Below are 17,440 nucleotides of genomic sequence, written 5' to 3' on the forward strand. Positions count from 1 at the left end.
TTTAGGAGGACCTGTCCCACAGGCAGTGGTGGTTTAGGAGGACCTGAAAAGTCCAAAAAAATGTAATCATGTCATCCAATCCAATAACAGTGCATACGGTGCAATGCTGTTCATACGTAATTTAATAATGGAAAACAAAAGTTTCGACTTACGCGTCATATAATTTTTTTTCATATGGGACTGAATTGATCCAGTATCATATTACTGCTGCTATGCAGGCCAGATGAAGATTATTTTTAAATGAAAGCCAGATGATGAGAAATGACAAAACCATACACAAACATTCACATAATAAACGCGCTGTACATAATTCATGATCGGGAGCTTGGTTATAAATAGTACTGTAAATACCCATCTACGCTGGAACATCAACATCATAGGTTAATAATTTACTTGGTTCTCCTGATTATTCATTAAGTACATGTTTCATAAAGGTCAGCCAACAAATCAACTGACTTAAATTCAAAAAAGAATATTTAATAATGCACAAATAAATAAACCCACTGTCCTAAACAATTCAATTTTAAAAACAATAATATTTAGGTGTTACTAAATTATAGTTTTGCTATTGATAATGTAGTAAGATTGTCCATTACGAAGACCTTTTAATATAAAAAGGCTTATTAATAAAGTGAAATACATGCAGTTGCTTGGCACATTGGCAGCAGATAAATGGCTAGATTTCTTTAGATTTAACATATTTCAGGTTGTGATTGTGCAGTTAGGGTTAGGGTGAAGCACCATGTTGCTGTGCTGCAGCTCAGCTTGGGCTTCGCACAGTTTTCACTGCCCTGTGAAAGGCATGAACAGAGTTAGGCTCATCGTACCTGTGTTGACCCCCCGTCCCTCATTCACTTTGTCCTGCTGAAAGACAGCTCCCTGTGGTTTACCTGCGTTCAGGTGTGGCTCACTAACACAACAGCAAACGGCTCTCAGGCTGTGTGAGGAGATGGTGAACAGTAAACTGCGCTCGGGCTGTGTGAGGAGATGGTAATCAGTAAACTGCGCTCGGGCTGTGTGAGGAGATGGTAAACAGTAAACTGTGCTCGGGCTGTGTGAGGAGATGGTGAACAGTAAACTGTGCTCGGGCTGTGTGAGGAGATGGTGAACAGTAAACTGCGCTCGGGCTGTGTGAGGAGATGGTGAACAGTAAACTGTGCTCGGGCTGTGTGAGGAGATGGTGAACAGTAAACGGCTCTCTGGCTGTGTGAGGAGATGGTGAACAGTAAACGGCTCTCTGGCTGTGTGAGGAGATGGTAAACAGTAAACTGTGCTCGGGCTGTGTGAGGAGATGGTGAACAGTAAACTGTGCTCGGGCTGTGTGAGGAGATGGTGAACAGTAAACTGCGCTCGGGCTGTGTGAGGAGATGGTGAACAGTAAACTGCGCTCGGGCTGTGTGAGGAGATGGTAAACAGTAAACTGTGCTCGGGCTGTGTGAGGAGATGGTGAACAGTAAACGGCTCTCTGGCTGTGTGAGGAGATGGTGAACAGTAAACGGCTCTCTGGCTGTGTGAGGAGATGGTAAACAGTAAACTGCTCTCGGGCTGTGTGAGGAGATGGTGAACAGTAAACGGCTCTCTGGCTGTGTGAGGAGATGGTGAACAGTAAACGGCTCTCGGGCTGTGTGAGGAGATGGTGAACAGTAAACGGCTCTCTGGCTGTGTGAGGAGATGGTAAACAGTAAACTGCTCTCTATGACTCGGCTTCCTGATGAAAGGCGTGTTTACCGCCAAACCTGCCAACAATGGACCCCAGCGGTGGACTGCGCCGCGCGTTTATCCTCCGAGACCACAGCGACCCCTCACCTCTCACCTCTGACCCCGCGGGCAGATCGGCAGCCAATGAGGCGGCCGCCCTTCTCAGCGCAAGGGCCAGGCAGCAGGAAGTGGAAGCCGGAGTCCAGACAGGGATGACCTTCAGAAGCCCAGCGCTTTCTCCCGGTCACTCCATATGGAAACGGATAATGGGAATCTTCAGGGAGGGGAAAATGAAAAACAGGCTGCAGGGGGGTGTGGGGGGGTGCGGGGGGGTGTGGGGGGGGTGTGGGGGGGTCTTCCTCCACTCTGATCTCTGACTGTACACCATTGCAGTCCTAACAGCGATGAATCCGGTTAATGTCCTCGCCTGATTAATTTAACTTGTCAAAACAAACAAACCCTAACAAACACACACAAGGTTATGTGCTCCCATGCTGAAATGACAGTATTTTTAGCTAGATAAAACAATGAAAGCATTTATGCGTTTGACTTTTGAGGGACATTTATTTCATTTGAACCTGTTAGCACACATATGTGGGCGAAGGATCTATCACTGATTTAGTTTACCCAGAACAAACGGCAGGGCGGCAGGTAACATGCATGTCAAACGGCAGGGCGGCAGGGTGGCAGGGCGGCAGGGCGGCAGGGCGGCAGGTAGCATGCATGTCAAAATTAAAGTTCAGTTTATGGGACTTAATCCCTGCTCAGGTTAAAAGCAAGTCCATAAATATTTTCCAGGAGAAACCTTTTGTTATCAGCGAACAAAAAATATTTTCCGAGATATAGTTGACTCAATGCTTCAGCAAACAACAGGCTTGCGTTTATTCAAACGAGAACGGCGTCAGAAATGACACTGCCCTCTCAAGGTCAGCCGTGGTCTCTCCCTGACTGAAATGTGCTGCCGTCTGAGATTTAAATATGGGAGTTCTGAAAACCAGCGTGTTCTTTCCACAATCTCCATCTCAGAAAGAGAATATGACTGGTGAGCATAAATGGCTCGTTGAATATTTATCAGGCTCTGCTAGGTGTTCCTGCTCCTCATGCGCCTTTAAGGCTTGTAACATTGACCTCAGCTTAACAGTTCTGCAGATAAGAAATTAACCTCTCCCCCGCATGGGTGTCCTGGAGCATCCCTAACAAGCACTAACTGTCGGCTAGGCAAGATGTTCTTTACAACCACACTCATTTAACCTTGTGTGTGTATGTGCATGTGTGTCTCTGTGTGTGTGTGTGTGTGTGTGTATGTATGTGTATGAGCATGCATGTGTGTATGTGTGTGTGTGTGTGTAGGTGTGTATGTGCATGTGTGTGTGTGTAAGTGTGTGTGTGTGTGTGTGTGTGTGTGTATGTGTATGAGCATGTGTATGTGTGTGTGTGTGTGTGTGTGTGTGTGTGTGTGTGTATAGGAGTGTGATATTGTGTGTTTGCCGGTGTTCTCTCAGCATGCCAAATTAATTTTACTTTGCTACCCAGTGACTGAGGAATGTAAATGAATTATTAATTTTAAAATGTATTTGTTATGACAGTTTATTATATTTTTGACAGAAGTGGGTGTGTCCCAAGTGTTTCGCCCAAACCCCACCCCCTAATGATCCGGTATCTGTGATTGGCAGGAAATCCTTTGTGTGACGTACAGACCACTGCTCTGAAATCAGTGTTGACTACTGCAAATGTAGAAACTGTTTGCGAGACCAAGGCTGAATGTTATGAAAAGCTTGATAGCAATTAAAGCTACCTGTCAAATCCCGCCAGATTAAATGCTTCTTCAATCACCCGTAATTTACTCAGTCTGTGAAAGAGCATGAGGCATTCTTTCTCTAAGCCCTGTCATCTCTCAGCTTTATCTCCTCATAAGTCTCTATGAGTGTATTCAACACTGACATGCTTTTGATCTTGGAATAATTCCTTTTTCATTACAGGGACCTTTCATTCAACAGAATGAGAACTGGATCAAGGTTTTGTTTCCTTTACTTGTTTCTGTATCATTGGTGACTATTTGTTCTTTTTTCCCTGTATGGTTTGGCATACACTGCACAATCATTACAAGCTAAGCACAATCACGAGCCAACCTGTTACTGACTTTAAAAATCATACCAAGTGCTGACATCTCCTTCATAAACTAAGGGGCATATCAATGGGTGCATTTAGAAAGTAAAATAAGCGTGGGACGGGGGACAGCTAAAAGAAAGTTTCAAGATTATTTGTTGTCGAAATGCTTGGAGCATTTCTTAAAGCGTTTCTGTAAGATGAGTATCATTGTTGTTATTGCTGGCATGCGACAGAGTGCGATGGTGTGAGACAGACCTCCTATGAGACGACAGTTTAGCTGTGAGCGCCCAGCACGGATGCAGCTTCTCTGCAGCGTCTCCCTGATGGCACGGGCGCTATACAGGGCTTTGGGATGCTAAACGTGAGAAAGGTTTCAGAATACAGGGCAGCATGAGAGCGCCACACAGCCTGCAACACCAACACAATAAACGCAGGACTCGTTAATCCCCTAATGAGCGGTGCTGAAGGCAGAACGTGTGATATTGTTAAAGAGCGCTGTGTCTATCGGAGTGATGGATTAGCAGATCCCCACTCGTGCCCACAGAGGCTCGATGGAGACAAAGGATCCAAGGTCAGCGCGGAGTCGAGGATGAAGGACGAGTTATTGATCACCCTCCAGAGCAGCTCGGCTTTAATAAGGGTTTCTGTGTTCACCCCATCAAACAGTGAATCATCAGGACGGCTGGTATGGCAAGGCTAGCAGAAGCAAATATTTACTCAGTTTAATCAAAGCAGTGAGCAGCCCTGCTGTCAGTTTGTGTGTCAGTATGTTTGTGCGGCCGTCCAATTAATACTGTTCACTGTAATGGCCTGTGCACACATTCATGCTATACCTGTCTGCAGCAAAATGGCCGACCAAATTTGCTATTGTTTACATTTTACATTCTCTCCTCCCATTTGCCAACCTGAAAGGGAGTAAAGGTACCAACATGAAGAGGCCATTAGCTTCAGAATACAGGTGATTTTTAAAAAAAGGAATAAATCAATCTGATGAACATTTCAGAAGTGCTTCTAAAGCGGCTTGTCCTAATTCCTTTGTAACTTCTTCTGGCCAATTCACACCTAAGCACATTCCAACTGAGAGCTGCGAAGATGGACCAATTTAATTTTTCGCGTGGCAGACTGTTGCCGTGACTCAACGCTGTGAATCATGGCTGCGGAATCGTCTAGGAGAGTCTGGGGCCAGGAGGACACCAGCGCGACTCGCGGCGAGACGAACTGCCCGTGCGTTGGACTGCAGCATCACTGCGGCGTCTCTCAGGACAAACGCATCAGGTCTGCCCACACATCCCAGCAGGTCCCAGCACAGGAACTAAATTAATTCTCTGGAACAGTAAGATTGATTTTGATAATTAATTCAAGCTTATCCTTCCATTTTTGAACAACAGACTAAGATAGATGTAATTACCATTAATTACTTCTTGCCAAGTGCTGGGTATTGCCTTTCTGTCCGATTAACAATTATTTTGCATAATGTTCTCTATGAGAACTGCCTCTCTCAACTCATCATCCTCACCTTCAGTCCTAATATATGTCTGCTTTTGCACACAACAGTCAGTTAATCCACTCACTGGAGGAAGCATGTGTGAAATGACCCCAAGCCCAACCTCGTTTGTCTTGTTTTTATGTTTTTATGTAAGTTTTCTTGCCTTCAGGAAATTTGAAATGGGAGCTCAGCCTCCTCTATACTGCGCATATCATTACGTACATTATTCCCAGAATTGTGTATAAGGGGAAGTGGCATGGCTCAGAAAGACCTCCTCAGAGGTGTTATAGCACCACCTGCTGGCAGTTGATGTAACTGCGTCTGCTCTGAGGTCATCTCCCGTGGATTTCCCTTAAAGAGGGCTTTTACGCTGCGTTTGTAAGGCAAGCAGAGAAGGCACTGTGCACGGACCGGAACACAGAGTAGCTTGGCTCTGAGTTCTGGAGCCTGCAAGGGGTTTGTGGCCGAGCGCTACTTCATAGATCATGTGGCCATGTGACCATCGTGGACCTTGTTTTTCGCCATTGTTTGCCACACGCATCAGGGCTGATTGATATAATGTGGAACCGCATGTATGTGAAGAATAAAAAGCTGTTTTCCGAGGTCAATTTCAGGTCATTTAATCCCTCATCCTGGAGCCTGATTAAGCTGTGCCAGGCATTAAAATAGAGAGCCGATAACAGGCATCACAGTGGAACGCCAAGTTTTCTGGGCCACAGAAAACCTGTGAATCAGAAGGGTGACAAAAACATGTTCTGCCTTTGTTTCTTTTTTTTTTAACAGTTTATCGTTGCAGCTTAAAGCTGAACGGCTCACTTTTAGAATTGGGCAGCCATTTTAGAGGCTTTCGTATGAGAGCCAGGGATACAGCTTGCTGTCTGGAGATCTCAGGCTTTTGGTCTGAGTTTTTAGGGAGCCATTTTAAGGCACATTTACATCAGTCCTTAACATACTCCAGGGCACAGATAGCTGATGAGGACGGGGAGAGTCTCTAACCTTTTCTTTGATCAATACATTATTTAATTCATAGCTCAGGGAAACACATTGCCATTTCTGTACAGATACCAGCTGATGTTCTTTCATTTCCAAGTAATGCCTCAAACGCTTGTGACTCTCAAGCCATTGCAAAAAAAAAAGAAAAGATTAATACTGATTGATTGGTTGTTAATTATATTACACATATCAGTTCTATATGAGCCCTCTCAAACATCGGATTAGACATTATTGGCTTGTGGCTTAATAGACTTTGGTTTTCAGGTAGCATAACAGTGCTTTAGAGATTTTAAGGTGCTGTTGGTAACTCTCCACAAGATCAAGGTGGTTAGGGACCACTGAGCAATATCCTCCTGCATGTACAATTAATGTTGTTTTCTCTGAATTTACTAGAAGCATACATGAAATGTATAGAATATTATTCACGTTGTTTCATGAAGTTTGGGTACACAGACGACATTCTTCATAATTACCTCAGTGGAAAATGCGTGTGATGTCGTTAACGAGACCTGAAAAAGATTCAGACCAGCCGCTGCAGCTCCTGTACTTCTGCTGCTCACCCTGTTATTCTGTGAGCACATGACCCTCAGAGACACCGCAGAGACACCAGGCTCACGCTGTAGTGCATTCCCATGCGCACCACCAAACCTGCACTCTTTGGTCTGATTTTAACCGTGGGCAGTTGCATAAGGTTATGGCTGGAAAGTAGCCTTAAGCTGCAACATAACAACCTCACAGAACTGAAAGATGGTGGGAATGTTCTGGAACAGGCCAGTGTGGAGAGATGCAGGGTGGACTCGTACACTGAGCAGAGCGGAGAGCTTGCGTAGGCCGGGGGGGGGGGGGGGGTGGGGGGGGTGGGGGGGGGGGGGGGCTGTGTGTGTGTGTGTGCGTGCGTGTGTGTGTAGCAGAGAGATGGCAAACAGGACTGCAGAGGGATTAAGAGGAGGATAAGGTGTCAGAAAGTTCCTGGAGGTGTCCTGCACCAGCTGTTGCACTTCCTGGTGGAGAGGGGGGGCTAGGCGGCCCCCCCCACACCATGATGCGGGGGCTCTCTGCAGAAGCCCATCACACACCAGACCAGCGTAGAATGCCCCTGAAGGTAAGCGCTTCCACTGTTATTCCAGACACTGCCGGAAAATGACAAGTTCGCTGCTTTATTTTATAGGTGCTTGTGTCAAATATTTGTTTAAATCTTAATTAATTGTCAATGGAAGCTAAAATAATAGTGTTATTAAATCATCAGTTCATAGATTTGATAAAGTGTGGTATTTTTTAATTAAAATGTGAAATGGCTGTAGTACTGTGTTTCTGAATTACCCGTGGTGTTTTAAAATTAGATTTGTTAACTCTGAAGGATTTCTTTTCATGGCCTACGGTGAATACCAGGGCCTACTGGTGCTAATTCTCTCCTCTGAATGCATCAGAAAGATAAAAAATGAAAGGAAGCAGATCATACGCTGATGAGATTGGAGTCAGTATCCGCAGCCTTTGTGTGTGCAGCTCTACAGGAGCAGCCATTACGCAGGGCAGGGTCAGCCTTCAGAGCTCGCTGAACACATCTGACCTCCGCACCTGCGCTGCGAGCGCCAGAACTACCACTAGAAATAATTTACCGAGATTTCAATTACATCCCAACCCCAGCAGGCTGCGTCGGAAAATGGTTTTAAGATCCGCAGGTTTAATTTCTCTGGCTGCTGTTCAGTATGAACACCTTCAGCCCCCCAGGAGCACAAGGCAGGTTTCCACGGGAACCCTCCCGAAATAAACATGTGACTCACTGGAGAACTGTGACCTCGCTTTGCATGTGAGCACATATGAATGTGCATTTATGTGTATATCTGTTTATATACATGCTTATGCACACACTAATTATTATTTGTTTGCCTGTGCACATGGACATGCATGTCTGCGTGTGTATGACTGTGCACGTGTGTGTGTGTGTGTGTGTGTATGACCATGTGTGTGTGTGTGTATGTGTGAATGTCTGTGTGTGTGTGTTTGTGTGTAAATGTCTGTGTGTGTGTGTGTGTGTGTGTGTGTGTGTGACCATATGTGTGTGTGTGTGTGTGTGTGTGTGTGTGAATGTCCGTGGGCTTGCAGGTGATGAAGAGCTCCTCTGAGCTGCTCCTCCTGTGCGTGCTGACCTCCCTCAGCCCGCTGCTCCCTGCGTGGGCCTTCTCCCAGGGAGCTAAGCCCTCCTCCTGCGTCTCCATGGAGCCGGGTCACATCCGGGCCCACCCCCAGGACCCCCGGCACAGCCACGTCGCCCTGCACACCCCCGCGCACGCCTACCGCCCCGGGGACACGCTGCCAGGTGCGCATCGCAGATCTGACCCTAACCCTGACCCTGACCCCTGCACTGCTGCTGGGAAACGCAGTCCACCACAGAGAAACTCAAATCTAACCCTAACCCTAACCCTGACCCCTGCACTGCTGCTGGGAAACACAGTCCACCACAGAGAAACTCAAATCTAACCCTAACCCTAACCCTGACCCCTGCACTGCTGCTGGGAATCGTAGTCCACCACAGAGAAACTCAGATCTGACCCTGACCCCTGCACTGCTGCTGGGAAACGCAGTCCACCACAGAGAAACTCAGATCTGACCCTGACCCCTGCACAGCTGCTGGGAAATGCAGTCCACCACAGAGAAACTCAAATCTAACCCTAACCCTAACCCCTGCACTGCTGCTGGGAATCGTAGTCCACCACAGAGAAACTCATATCTGAGCCTAACCTCTGTACGGCTGCTGGTCACAGCATATGCAGAGGAGAAGTGCGGTCCAAAATTATGCCCTCAGCACAACCACAAAGAGACCACAACAGGACCAGGTAATGGCGGTAACAGTCTGACTTCCTGTCTCCGCAGTGGTGGTTGTCGCGGTAACGCTCTGGCTTCCTGTCTCCGCAGTGGCGGTGAGGAGCAGCAGAGACTTCATGGGCTTCCTGCTGCAGGCGCGGTCTGTGCGCGATGACCGCGTGGTCGGCTCCTTCGTCCTGGTCCCGCCCGGCTCTCGCACGCTCGGCTGCGTGGACGCCGGGGACACCGTCACGCACTCCGACAAACTGCTCAAGAGGAACCTGTCCTTCGTCTGGAGGGCCCCGGATACGCCCCTGGGAGATGTGCGCTTCCTGTAAGAGCCCCAGCGCTGAGACACACACACTACACGCTACGCACAGCGCTGAGACACACACACTACACGCTACGCACAGCGCTGAGACACACACACTACACGCTACGCACAGCGTTGAGACACACACACTACACGCTACGCACAGCGCTGAGACACACACACTACACGCTACGCACAACGCTGAGACACACACACTACACGCTACGCACAGCGCTGAGACACACACACTACACGCTACGCACAGCGCTGAGACACACACACTACATGCTACGCACAGCGCTGAGACACACACACTACACGCTACGCACAGCGCTGAGACACACACACTACACGCTACGCACAGCGCTGAGACACACACACTACACGCTACGCACAGCGCTGAGACACACACACTACACGCTACGCTCAGCGGCGCTGTTCTGTTAGCACAGATGTGCTGCACTGAGCACGCTCTGTTCTGATAGCACAGATGTGCTGCACTGAGCACGCTCTGTTCTGATAGCACAGATGTGCTGGTGCTGCACTGAGCACGCTCTGTTCTGATAGCACAGGCCTGTGTCTCAGTGTTTAGCTTATCACTACCTTCACCTCAACCTCTGTGCATTTTAACTGGAGGATCAGTAAAGAGGTTGAGCTTGTAAATTTACTGCTAGCATGGCCATTCCCCTTTTCCTATTTCCCAAATGTGTCTGTAAATCAAAGGGATAGTAATCTTTATGGGATGCAGAGGAGCGGGATGAATATGTTATTAAAGATGCAGGTATCGGACATGCGTTTTGTGCTAAAGTGATTGATGCAGTCTGGGTGCTGCGCTGTGATTGGCCAGGGCAGAAACTCACAGGAGGAAAAGCATTGTGACCCAACGACTCTCTGCAATGACACATTTTAGACTGAGTGGAGTTTTATATTTATACTTACAAAACCACAGCCATCTTGTGAGACCTTTAGAAATGTCCTTGCAGCACATGCAGAGCCTTGGCTGTGACATAAAAGCTCAAAAGTGTCAGACGTATGACCAGCAGTATAATAACACGACGGGCTAAGCAAGTCTGGGATGTGTAAACAGTCAGACTCAGAGTTTCCCTGCAGACAGCAGGTGGGGTGTTATTTATGAGAGAACTCAAAGATCACTCACAGGTTTACTCAGTGTAAGGGTGACTGGGGGACTGGGGGTGACTGGGGGCTTTTGATGCAGGCATGGGCATCAGTGCTACTTTTGTCCAGAGATGTGGCTGTGGTGGGGGGCGTGGCAATCTAAACACCTAACCCTAACCCTAACCATTACCACCCCGGTCTTTGCCCCCTCTCCCCTCCAGCATTACGGTGGTGCAGTCATACTTTGTGTACTGGGCGCGGATTGAGTCCGATGTGGTGCATGATGGGACAGAGAACTCGATCGGAGATGAGGTGGGAGGAGTCAGAGCCCTGCCTGGACTGTGGGCGGAGCAGGCGAACCAGACAGGCGCAGGTACGGGGGAGATGGGGGAATGGGGATCCCTCTCCAAACCGGGGTCCCGGGACACCAGGGTAACACAGACAGGGCAGCTGCAGACCCAGCCCCCTGCACTGGACTGGTGTGGGGAGGGGGGGGGGCAATAAGCATGCTCTGATAGGGCAGCTGGACCGGGGGGGGGGGAGCAGTAAGCATGCTCTGATAGGGCAGCTGGACTGGGGGGGGGGCAGTAAGCATGCTCTGATAGGGCAGCTGGACCGGGGGGCAGTAAGCATGCGCTGATAGGGCAGCTGGACCGGGGGGCAGTAAGCATGCGCAGATAGGGCAGCTGGACTGGGGGGCAGTAAGCATGCGCTGATAGGGCAGCTGGACTGGGGGGGGGGGCAGTAAGCATGCTCTGATAGGGCAGCTGGACCGGGGGGCAGTAAGCATGCGCTGATAGGGCAGCTGGACCGGGGGGCAGTAAGCATGCGCAGATAGGGCAGCTGGACCGGGGGGCAGTAAGCATGCGCTGATAGGGCAGCTGCAGGGCAGCTCATTAGGAGAGCTGGGCGCTCCCGCTCTCTGACGGATTTAAGCCGCACGGCGGGGTGAGCCGAGGGGACGTGAGGACGGGACTGCCTTTCAGATGAAGACAAGATTCCAATAAAAAGGAAAAAAGCGCCCACTCAATTAAAGGAGACAGCTGCGACCCGCCCCTTACGCCACCTGTCACTCACACCGCAGACAGGCTGTCCTTCAGTCGGCCCAACATGTTTATATTTCATTATTCCACACACAAGGATGATGCCATTATGATAAATCACACGCCATTACATCACACACTGACTGCGCTGACCCATTAGAGTTTGTTTGATGAGTGATGGCCTTCTCTCTCTGCCAGATGTTCTCATTGCTAAGGAGCAATATTATAAAGATCCTGTGTGAAAATGCTGACTCTGGATAAAAAGTGACTATCTTTTATATCTGCGGCTTCTCTGACTTTGTTCCACAGCCAAAATGCACCACGCAAACACGGGGTATTCTATGGTAAAGTAATGAAAGGAAGTGTCACGCAAACATGGCATATTCTATGGTAAAGTAATGAAAGGAAGTGTCACGCAAACATGGCATATTCTATGGTAAAGTAATGAAAGGAAGTGTCGCACAAACATGGCGTACTCTATGGTAAAGTAATGAAAGGAAGTGTCACGCAAACATGGCATATTCTATGGTAAAGTAATGAAAGGAAGTGTCATGCAAACACGGGGTATTCTATGGTACAGTAATTAAACAAAGTGCCAGTTGGATACAACTGATTTGGATATAGGAGTGTTTTTGAAGTGTTTCAGTGCCAGAACTGAAAAGGCCCTGTTCAGCATGACTAAGATGGCAGCCTCGTCGTGTGGAGGTAATACTCACAGCAGGATTCAGTAAGGAAACTGCAGCCTGCACTGGTGTGAAGCCATTTCCCTGATCCAGCCTAAAATCAGTTAAGAAAGCTATGCTGTGCACCCTCTAGTGTGAATTCTGGGCATTGTAATAAGAGCGGTAAAATCTAATTCAGCCTAATCCAGATCTTTTTATCTGAGGTGGCTGAGCTACATTTGGTTTCCTGATGCGATGGAAAACATTAAAGATCTGGAGACTGGATATCAGACTGGACTGACAGCTATTCACAACCAACAGCTGAGTCCTCACAGAACAGTGCTTCAAGTCTTCAGTAACTTTTAAAGGGTCAGGATGATCAAATATGAATCGTATCACCATAATGCAGTCACATAAGACCAAAGAGGAAGATTTCTATCACATTGAGATGAGCAAAGCCTCATTTTCAGGGTCCAGGGCTGTAAGACCCTGGTCCTCACGGTGAATCAGCTGTAATCTCACGGGCTCTCATTCTCCACAGCGGAGACCAGAGAGAGCCTCAACAGCGCAGGCCAGCAGGGAGAGGGGAACCCCAGCCTCAGTCCCACCCTCCCCACGGTCTCCAGGGGGGGTCCCGCGACCCCAGCCCCGCCCACAGGCCCGGGGAACTTTACTCTGCACCTGGACCACGCCCGAACCAGGTAAGCCCTTCATCAGCTTCTGCAGTGAAGCTCAGCCGTGTCTGCACTGCGGAGGACGGGGTATCAGGGGTTATGGCTCTCTCTATTAATCTAACTCTGGGAAAGTTTGGATATACTGGGAGCTGACCAATCAGCAGCTGCTGACTTAGGTGGTGACCAATCAGCCGCTGCTGATGTTGAAAGGCTTTTTCTAACAGCTCTGACACGAGGACTCCCTACCTGCTGGTGCTTCAGCTGCTTTCCGGTGTGTTCCAGAGCTAAGAGCCCGAGGCCCAGTGTTGCAGCTCAGCCATGTCTGCACTGTGCACAGGGAGCACAGGCAGCACAGGGAGCACAGGGAGCACAGGGAGCACAGGCAGCACAGGTAAGACAGTGCTTCCCCTAACGCGCTTCAGTAAGCCTGTGCTATGAGTGCCCACTGACACCCTGCTGTGTAAAATTCATTTTTACGCCTTTGAAAGTTGTTTTATTATCACTGATCAGCAGGGCTGTGTAGAAGCACACACATGCCAAATTAGAGAAATGGGAAATAATGATGGAACGATAAACATCACATAGTTTTTATCTTTTTAAATGCATAACTATACATGATCTTTTTCATTGAAAGTGTATGCACAGAATGTCATTTTTTCATGCAGCGCAATAAAGAGTGTGTGTGTGTGTGTGTGTGTGTGGTGGGGAGAATGCCAGAGCAGCTGTGTGGCTGAAGGAACATTGCCCACTGTAGCTTAGAGCTCCTGGCTTTAGTCACTGAATGACAAATCAATACTCGGGGCCTCACACAGTGTCTAATATGATTTCTCCTGACGCAGCATATCACAGTCATATACATCATTTATCCCCCCCCCGTGCCCCCGTGCCCCCGTGCGCCCCCCCCCCCCCCCAGGCTGGGGAGTGAAAGCTGCTCACCTCTGTTTGCAGCTCCCAGACCGTGTGCTTTATGAATCACAAGCTGCTCTTCACTGCAGTTAATCAGTGAGGGGTTTGGGGTGTCCCTGAAGCTGCCCCTCAGGCGTCCCTCTTCAGACGGCCGTGATTCAGGGCTCCAGACTCCATCTCTCTCCCTGCATGGCCAGGAGCCGCCATTTTGATTAGAACAGTGGGTTCTGCCATTGGGCGCCCTCTAGTGGCCCAGTGTCCCTTTGGCTTTCAGCAGATCATGCCCCGGCCAGGTTTATTTGCTGCTGGTCTGGTCTAGGCCCTCTGGCTGTGTCATGAGCTCATCACATCTGACCCCTCCCAGCCCCCCCGACCCCTCCCTGAGGGAGATGCCTGTTGTTCTGCATGCCTCTACTCAAAGCTCTCAACCTCTCCAGGCTTCTGTACAAACAGAAGAACAAAAACATTCCACACCTGCCACCTGGGCCTCTCTTTATCCAAACACTACTGAGCACCTGGTGTCCACTCCCCCCCCTCCTCAGGGTAGACTCTAACTCTAACCCTAACCCCCTTCCCACGGGTGAAAATGTGTTTCCACAGATCTCAGTCCCACCAGGCCCCGGGGACCCCCCCCATGTGGAGCCCCCCCAGCAGAGCCCCCTGACGGCCCCAGGCCCACAGACTGAGCCCACCCCCTCCTCTCCTCACCTGGAGCCCTCCCCCGCCCCTCGCCGCTCTCAACTGGACCCGGCGACGCCCCGCGCCCAGCCCCACGGGACGACCCCCCCGCCGACCCCGGCCCTCGGGTCACGGGTGCTGCAGAAGGGCGTGGTCGCGCGGAACCTGTCCCGGGGCGGAGACGCGGGGCTGGCCGGGGAGGGCGGGGCCGGGGGGAAGGGGGCGGGGCCTGCGGGGGGCGTGTCCCACAGGACCGCGCTGGAGCTGGGCGTGCTGCTGGGCTGTGCGTCCGGGCTGGGCATGGTGCTGGCGGTGGGCCTGCGGTACCTGCACAGCCAGTACTGCCTGAAGCGCACCGCCGTGTCCCTGAGCGAGCGCCATGGCAACGTGATCCACCTGCAGGACAGCGGCGAGCTGGTGCAGATCCGCAAGATCCGGCAGGACAGCTTTGTCCTGCTGCAGGCCGAGTACAACGTGATGACCCCGCCGGGGAACTGAGCGCGCGGGAGCGTGCTAACACATGCTAACACATACGCTAACACATGCTAACACATACGCTAACACACGCACATACACACGCTAACACATGCTAACACATACGCTAACACACGCACATACACACACTAACACAAGCATATACACACACTAACACACATGCTAACACACGCATATACACACGCTAACACATGCTAACACATACGCTAACACACGCACATACACACACTAACACAAGCATATACACACGCTAACAAATACATATACACACACTAACACACATGCTAACACACGCATATACACACGCTAACACATACATATACACACACTAACACACATGCTAACACACGCATATACACACGCTAACACACACATATACACATGCTAACACACACGCTAACACACGCAAACACACACATATACACACACTAACACACACGCTAACACACGCATATAAACACACTAACACACATGTTAACACATGCTAACATACACGCTAACACACGCACATACACACACTTACACATACATATACACACACTAACATACATGCTAACACACGCATATACACACGCTAACACACACATATACACACACTAACACACACGCTAACACACACATATACACACGCTAACACACATGCATATACACACGTTAACACACACATATACACACACTAACACACACGCTAACACACGCATATACACACGCTCACACATACACACACGCTAACACACACATATACACACACTAACACACGCACATACACACACTAACACACACGCTAACACATGCATATACACAAGTTAACACACACATATGAACACACTAAAACACACGCTAACACATGCATATACACACACTAAAACACACGCTAACACACACATATACACACACTAACACACGCTAACACACACGCTAACACACGCACATACACACACTAACACACATGCATATACACACACTAACACACACTAAAACATATGCTAACACACATGCTAACACACGCATAGACACACACGCTAACACATGCATGCACGCACGCTAACACGCTAGCACATACACACACGCACTAACACACGCTAACACACTAACACACACACACACACACTAACACACGCTAACACACACACTAACACACACGCTAACACATGCACATACGCACACTAACACACACGCTAACACACGCATGCACGCACGCTAACACACGCACATACACATGCTAACACATACACATACACACTAACACACGCTAAAACACACACATATACACACACTAGCACACACACACAGACAAGGAGACTCACCTACTGATCTGTGTCATCAATGACTTGAAGCACTGAAGTGTGTTGTAATGATCTCTTCCTAAATGCTCTACCACAACATGACTGGGGTCTTCACTTCACACCAAAAACCCAGTCTTACCTCTGTAATCCATACTATTCGGGAAAATTTGGGTTTTTTCAAACATTATGAAATATTAATCACCACTGAAAGTTATAATACATACAAGTGATAGTTTCTTGAGAGATCTAGATATAAGTATTGTATTGTTTCATATTAAAAGATTTACCTTTAGCATTGTGGAATAATGTATTATTAGAATTTTAGTGTAGCTTATCGGTTAATGTGTTTGTAAACCAAAGTAAAATGTGTAATTATTGTATTACAGACTACAAATCTTTCTATGAAAAAACCTGAATTTGTGCATGTGCATTATTTGTGGTTACATTTATGTGGTGCTTTTAAGTGTGTGCACACAAAAACCATTCTATTCCCAACCATAGCCTTACCAAACCACACCAAACATGCCTTTAAAGCCAAAAGATGAAATGAATAATATAAATAATAATAATAATAATAATAATAATTATTATTATTATTATTATTATTATGCCTTAGTGAAAGTAGCACAAACAACACATGCTGTTATGTTTATAGACATAGAAATTAAAGCAATAAATGTTAATAAAATGTATATATGTCTCATCACAAAATTGAAAAAAAAATGCTTCTGGTTCACGGCAATAAAAAACCCACAGAGCGGATTGTTTTATCCAGGCCAGACTTCAGAGTCTCTGACAGTTCGCCATGTCTCCACTAGGGGTCAGGCTTACACAAAGCATTGAAGCGAAGCTCAACATGAAGGTGCCCATTGTGGTCATCCTTGTTTAGCATAGCTCATGCTAAATAATCAAATGAGAATAACTAATAGTATTATAAGTTATTGAGTTATGAAATAAGCTCTAGACACATTTAATAAATTAAGTTAGAAAGTGAAATTAGACCTAATGCACACCAATAACAGGAAATATATTGTTTTTATTGTACAGTTTCTTCTGTAATAAAAAACAATTTCATGAGATCTAGACATTAACATTAATTCACCTAAAGTACACCAAACCCATTTACTAAAAATGAAGAAAAAAAAAAAAAAAAACAGAAAATGAATAAGGCTCATACCT

General features: G+C 47.9%; 1 protein-coding gene across 1 annotated transcript; it reads left to right on the plus strand.

Annotated features, from left to right (window-relative positions):
* Nucleotides 1–7,203: 7,203 nt before the first annotated feature.
* Nucleotides 7,204–15,057, plus strand: LOC118232588 (reelin domain-containing protein 1-like). The gene is made up of 7 exons (XM_035427649.1): nucleotides 7,204–7,388; nucleotides 8,390–8,603; nucleotides 9,200–9,422; nucleotides 10,739–10,890; nucleotides 12,764–12,923; nucleotides 13,179–13,287; nucleotides 14,403–15,057. Exons 1-7 carry the CDS (start codon nucleotides 7,326–7,328, stop codon nucleotides 14,976–14,978), a joined length of 1,497 nt encoding a protein of 498 aa, XP_035283540.1. The 5' UTR covers nucleotides 7,204–7,325; the 3' UTR covers nucleotides 14,979–15,057.
* Nucleotides 15,058–17,440: the final 2,383 nt, after the last annotated feature.

This window comes from Anguilla anguilla, chromosome 7 (genome assembly GCF_013347855.1).
Source record: "Anguilla anguilla isolate fAngAng1 chromosome 7, fAngAng1.pri, whole genome shotgun sequence".
Classification (NCBI taxonomy): domain Eukaryota; kingdom Metazoa; phylum Chordata; class Actinopteri; order Anguilliformes; family Anguillidae; genus Anguilla; species Anguilla anguilla.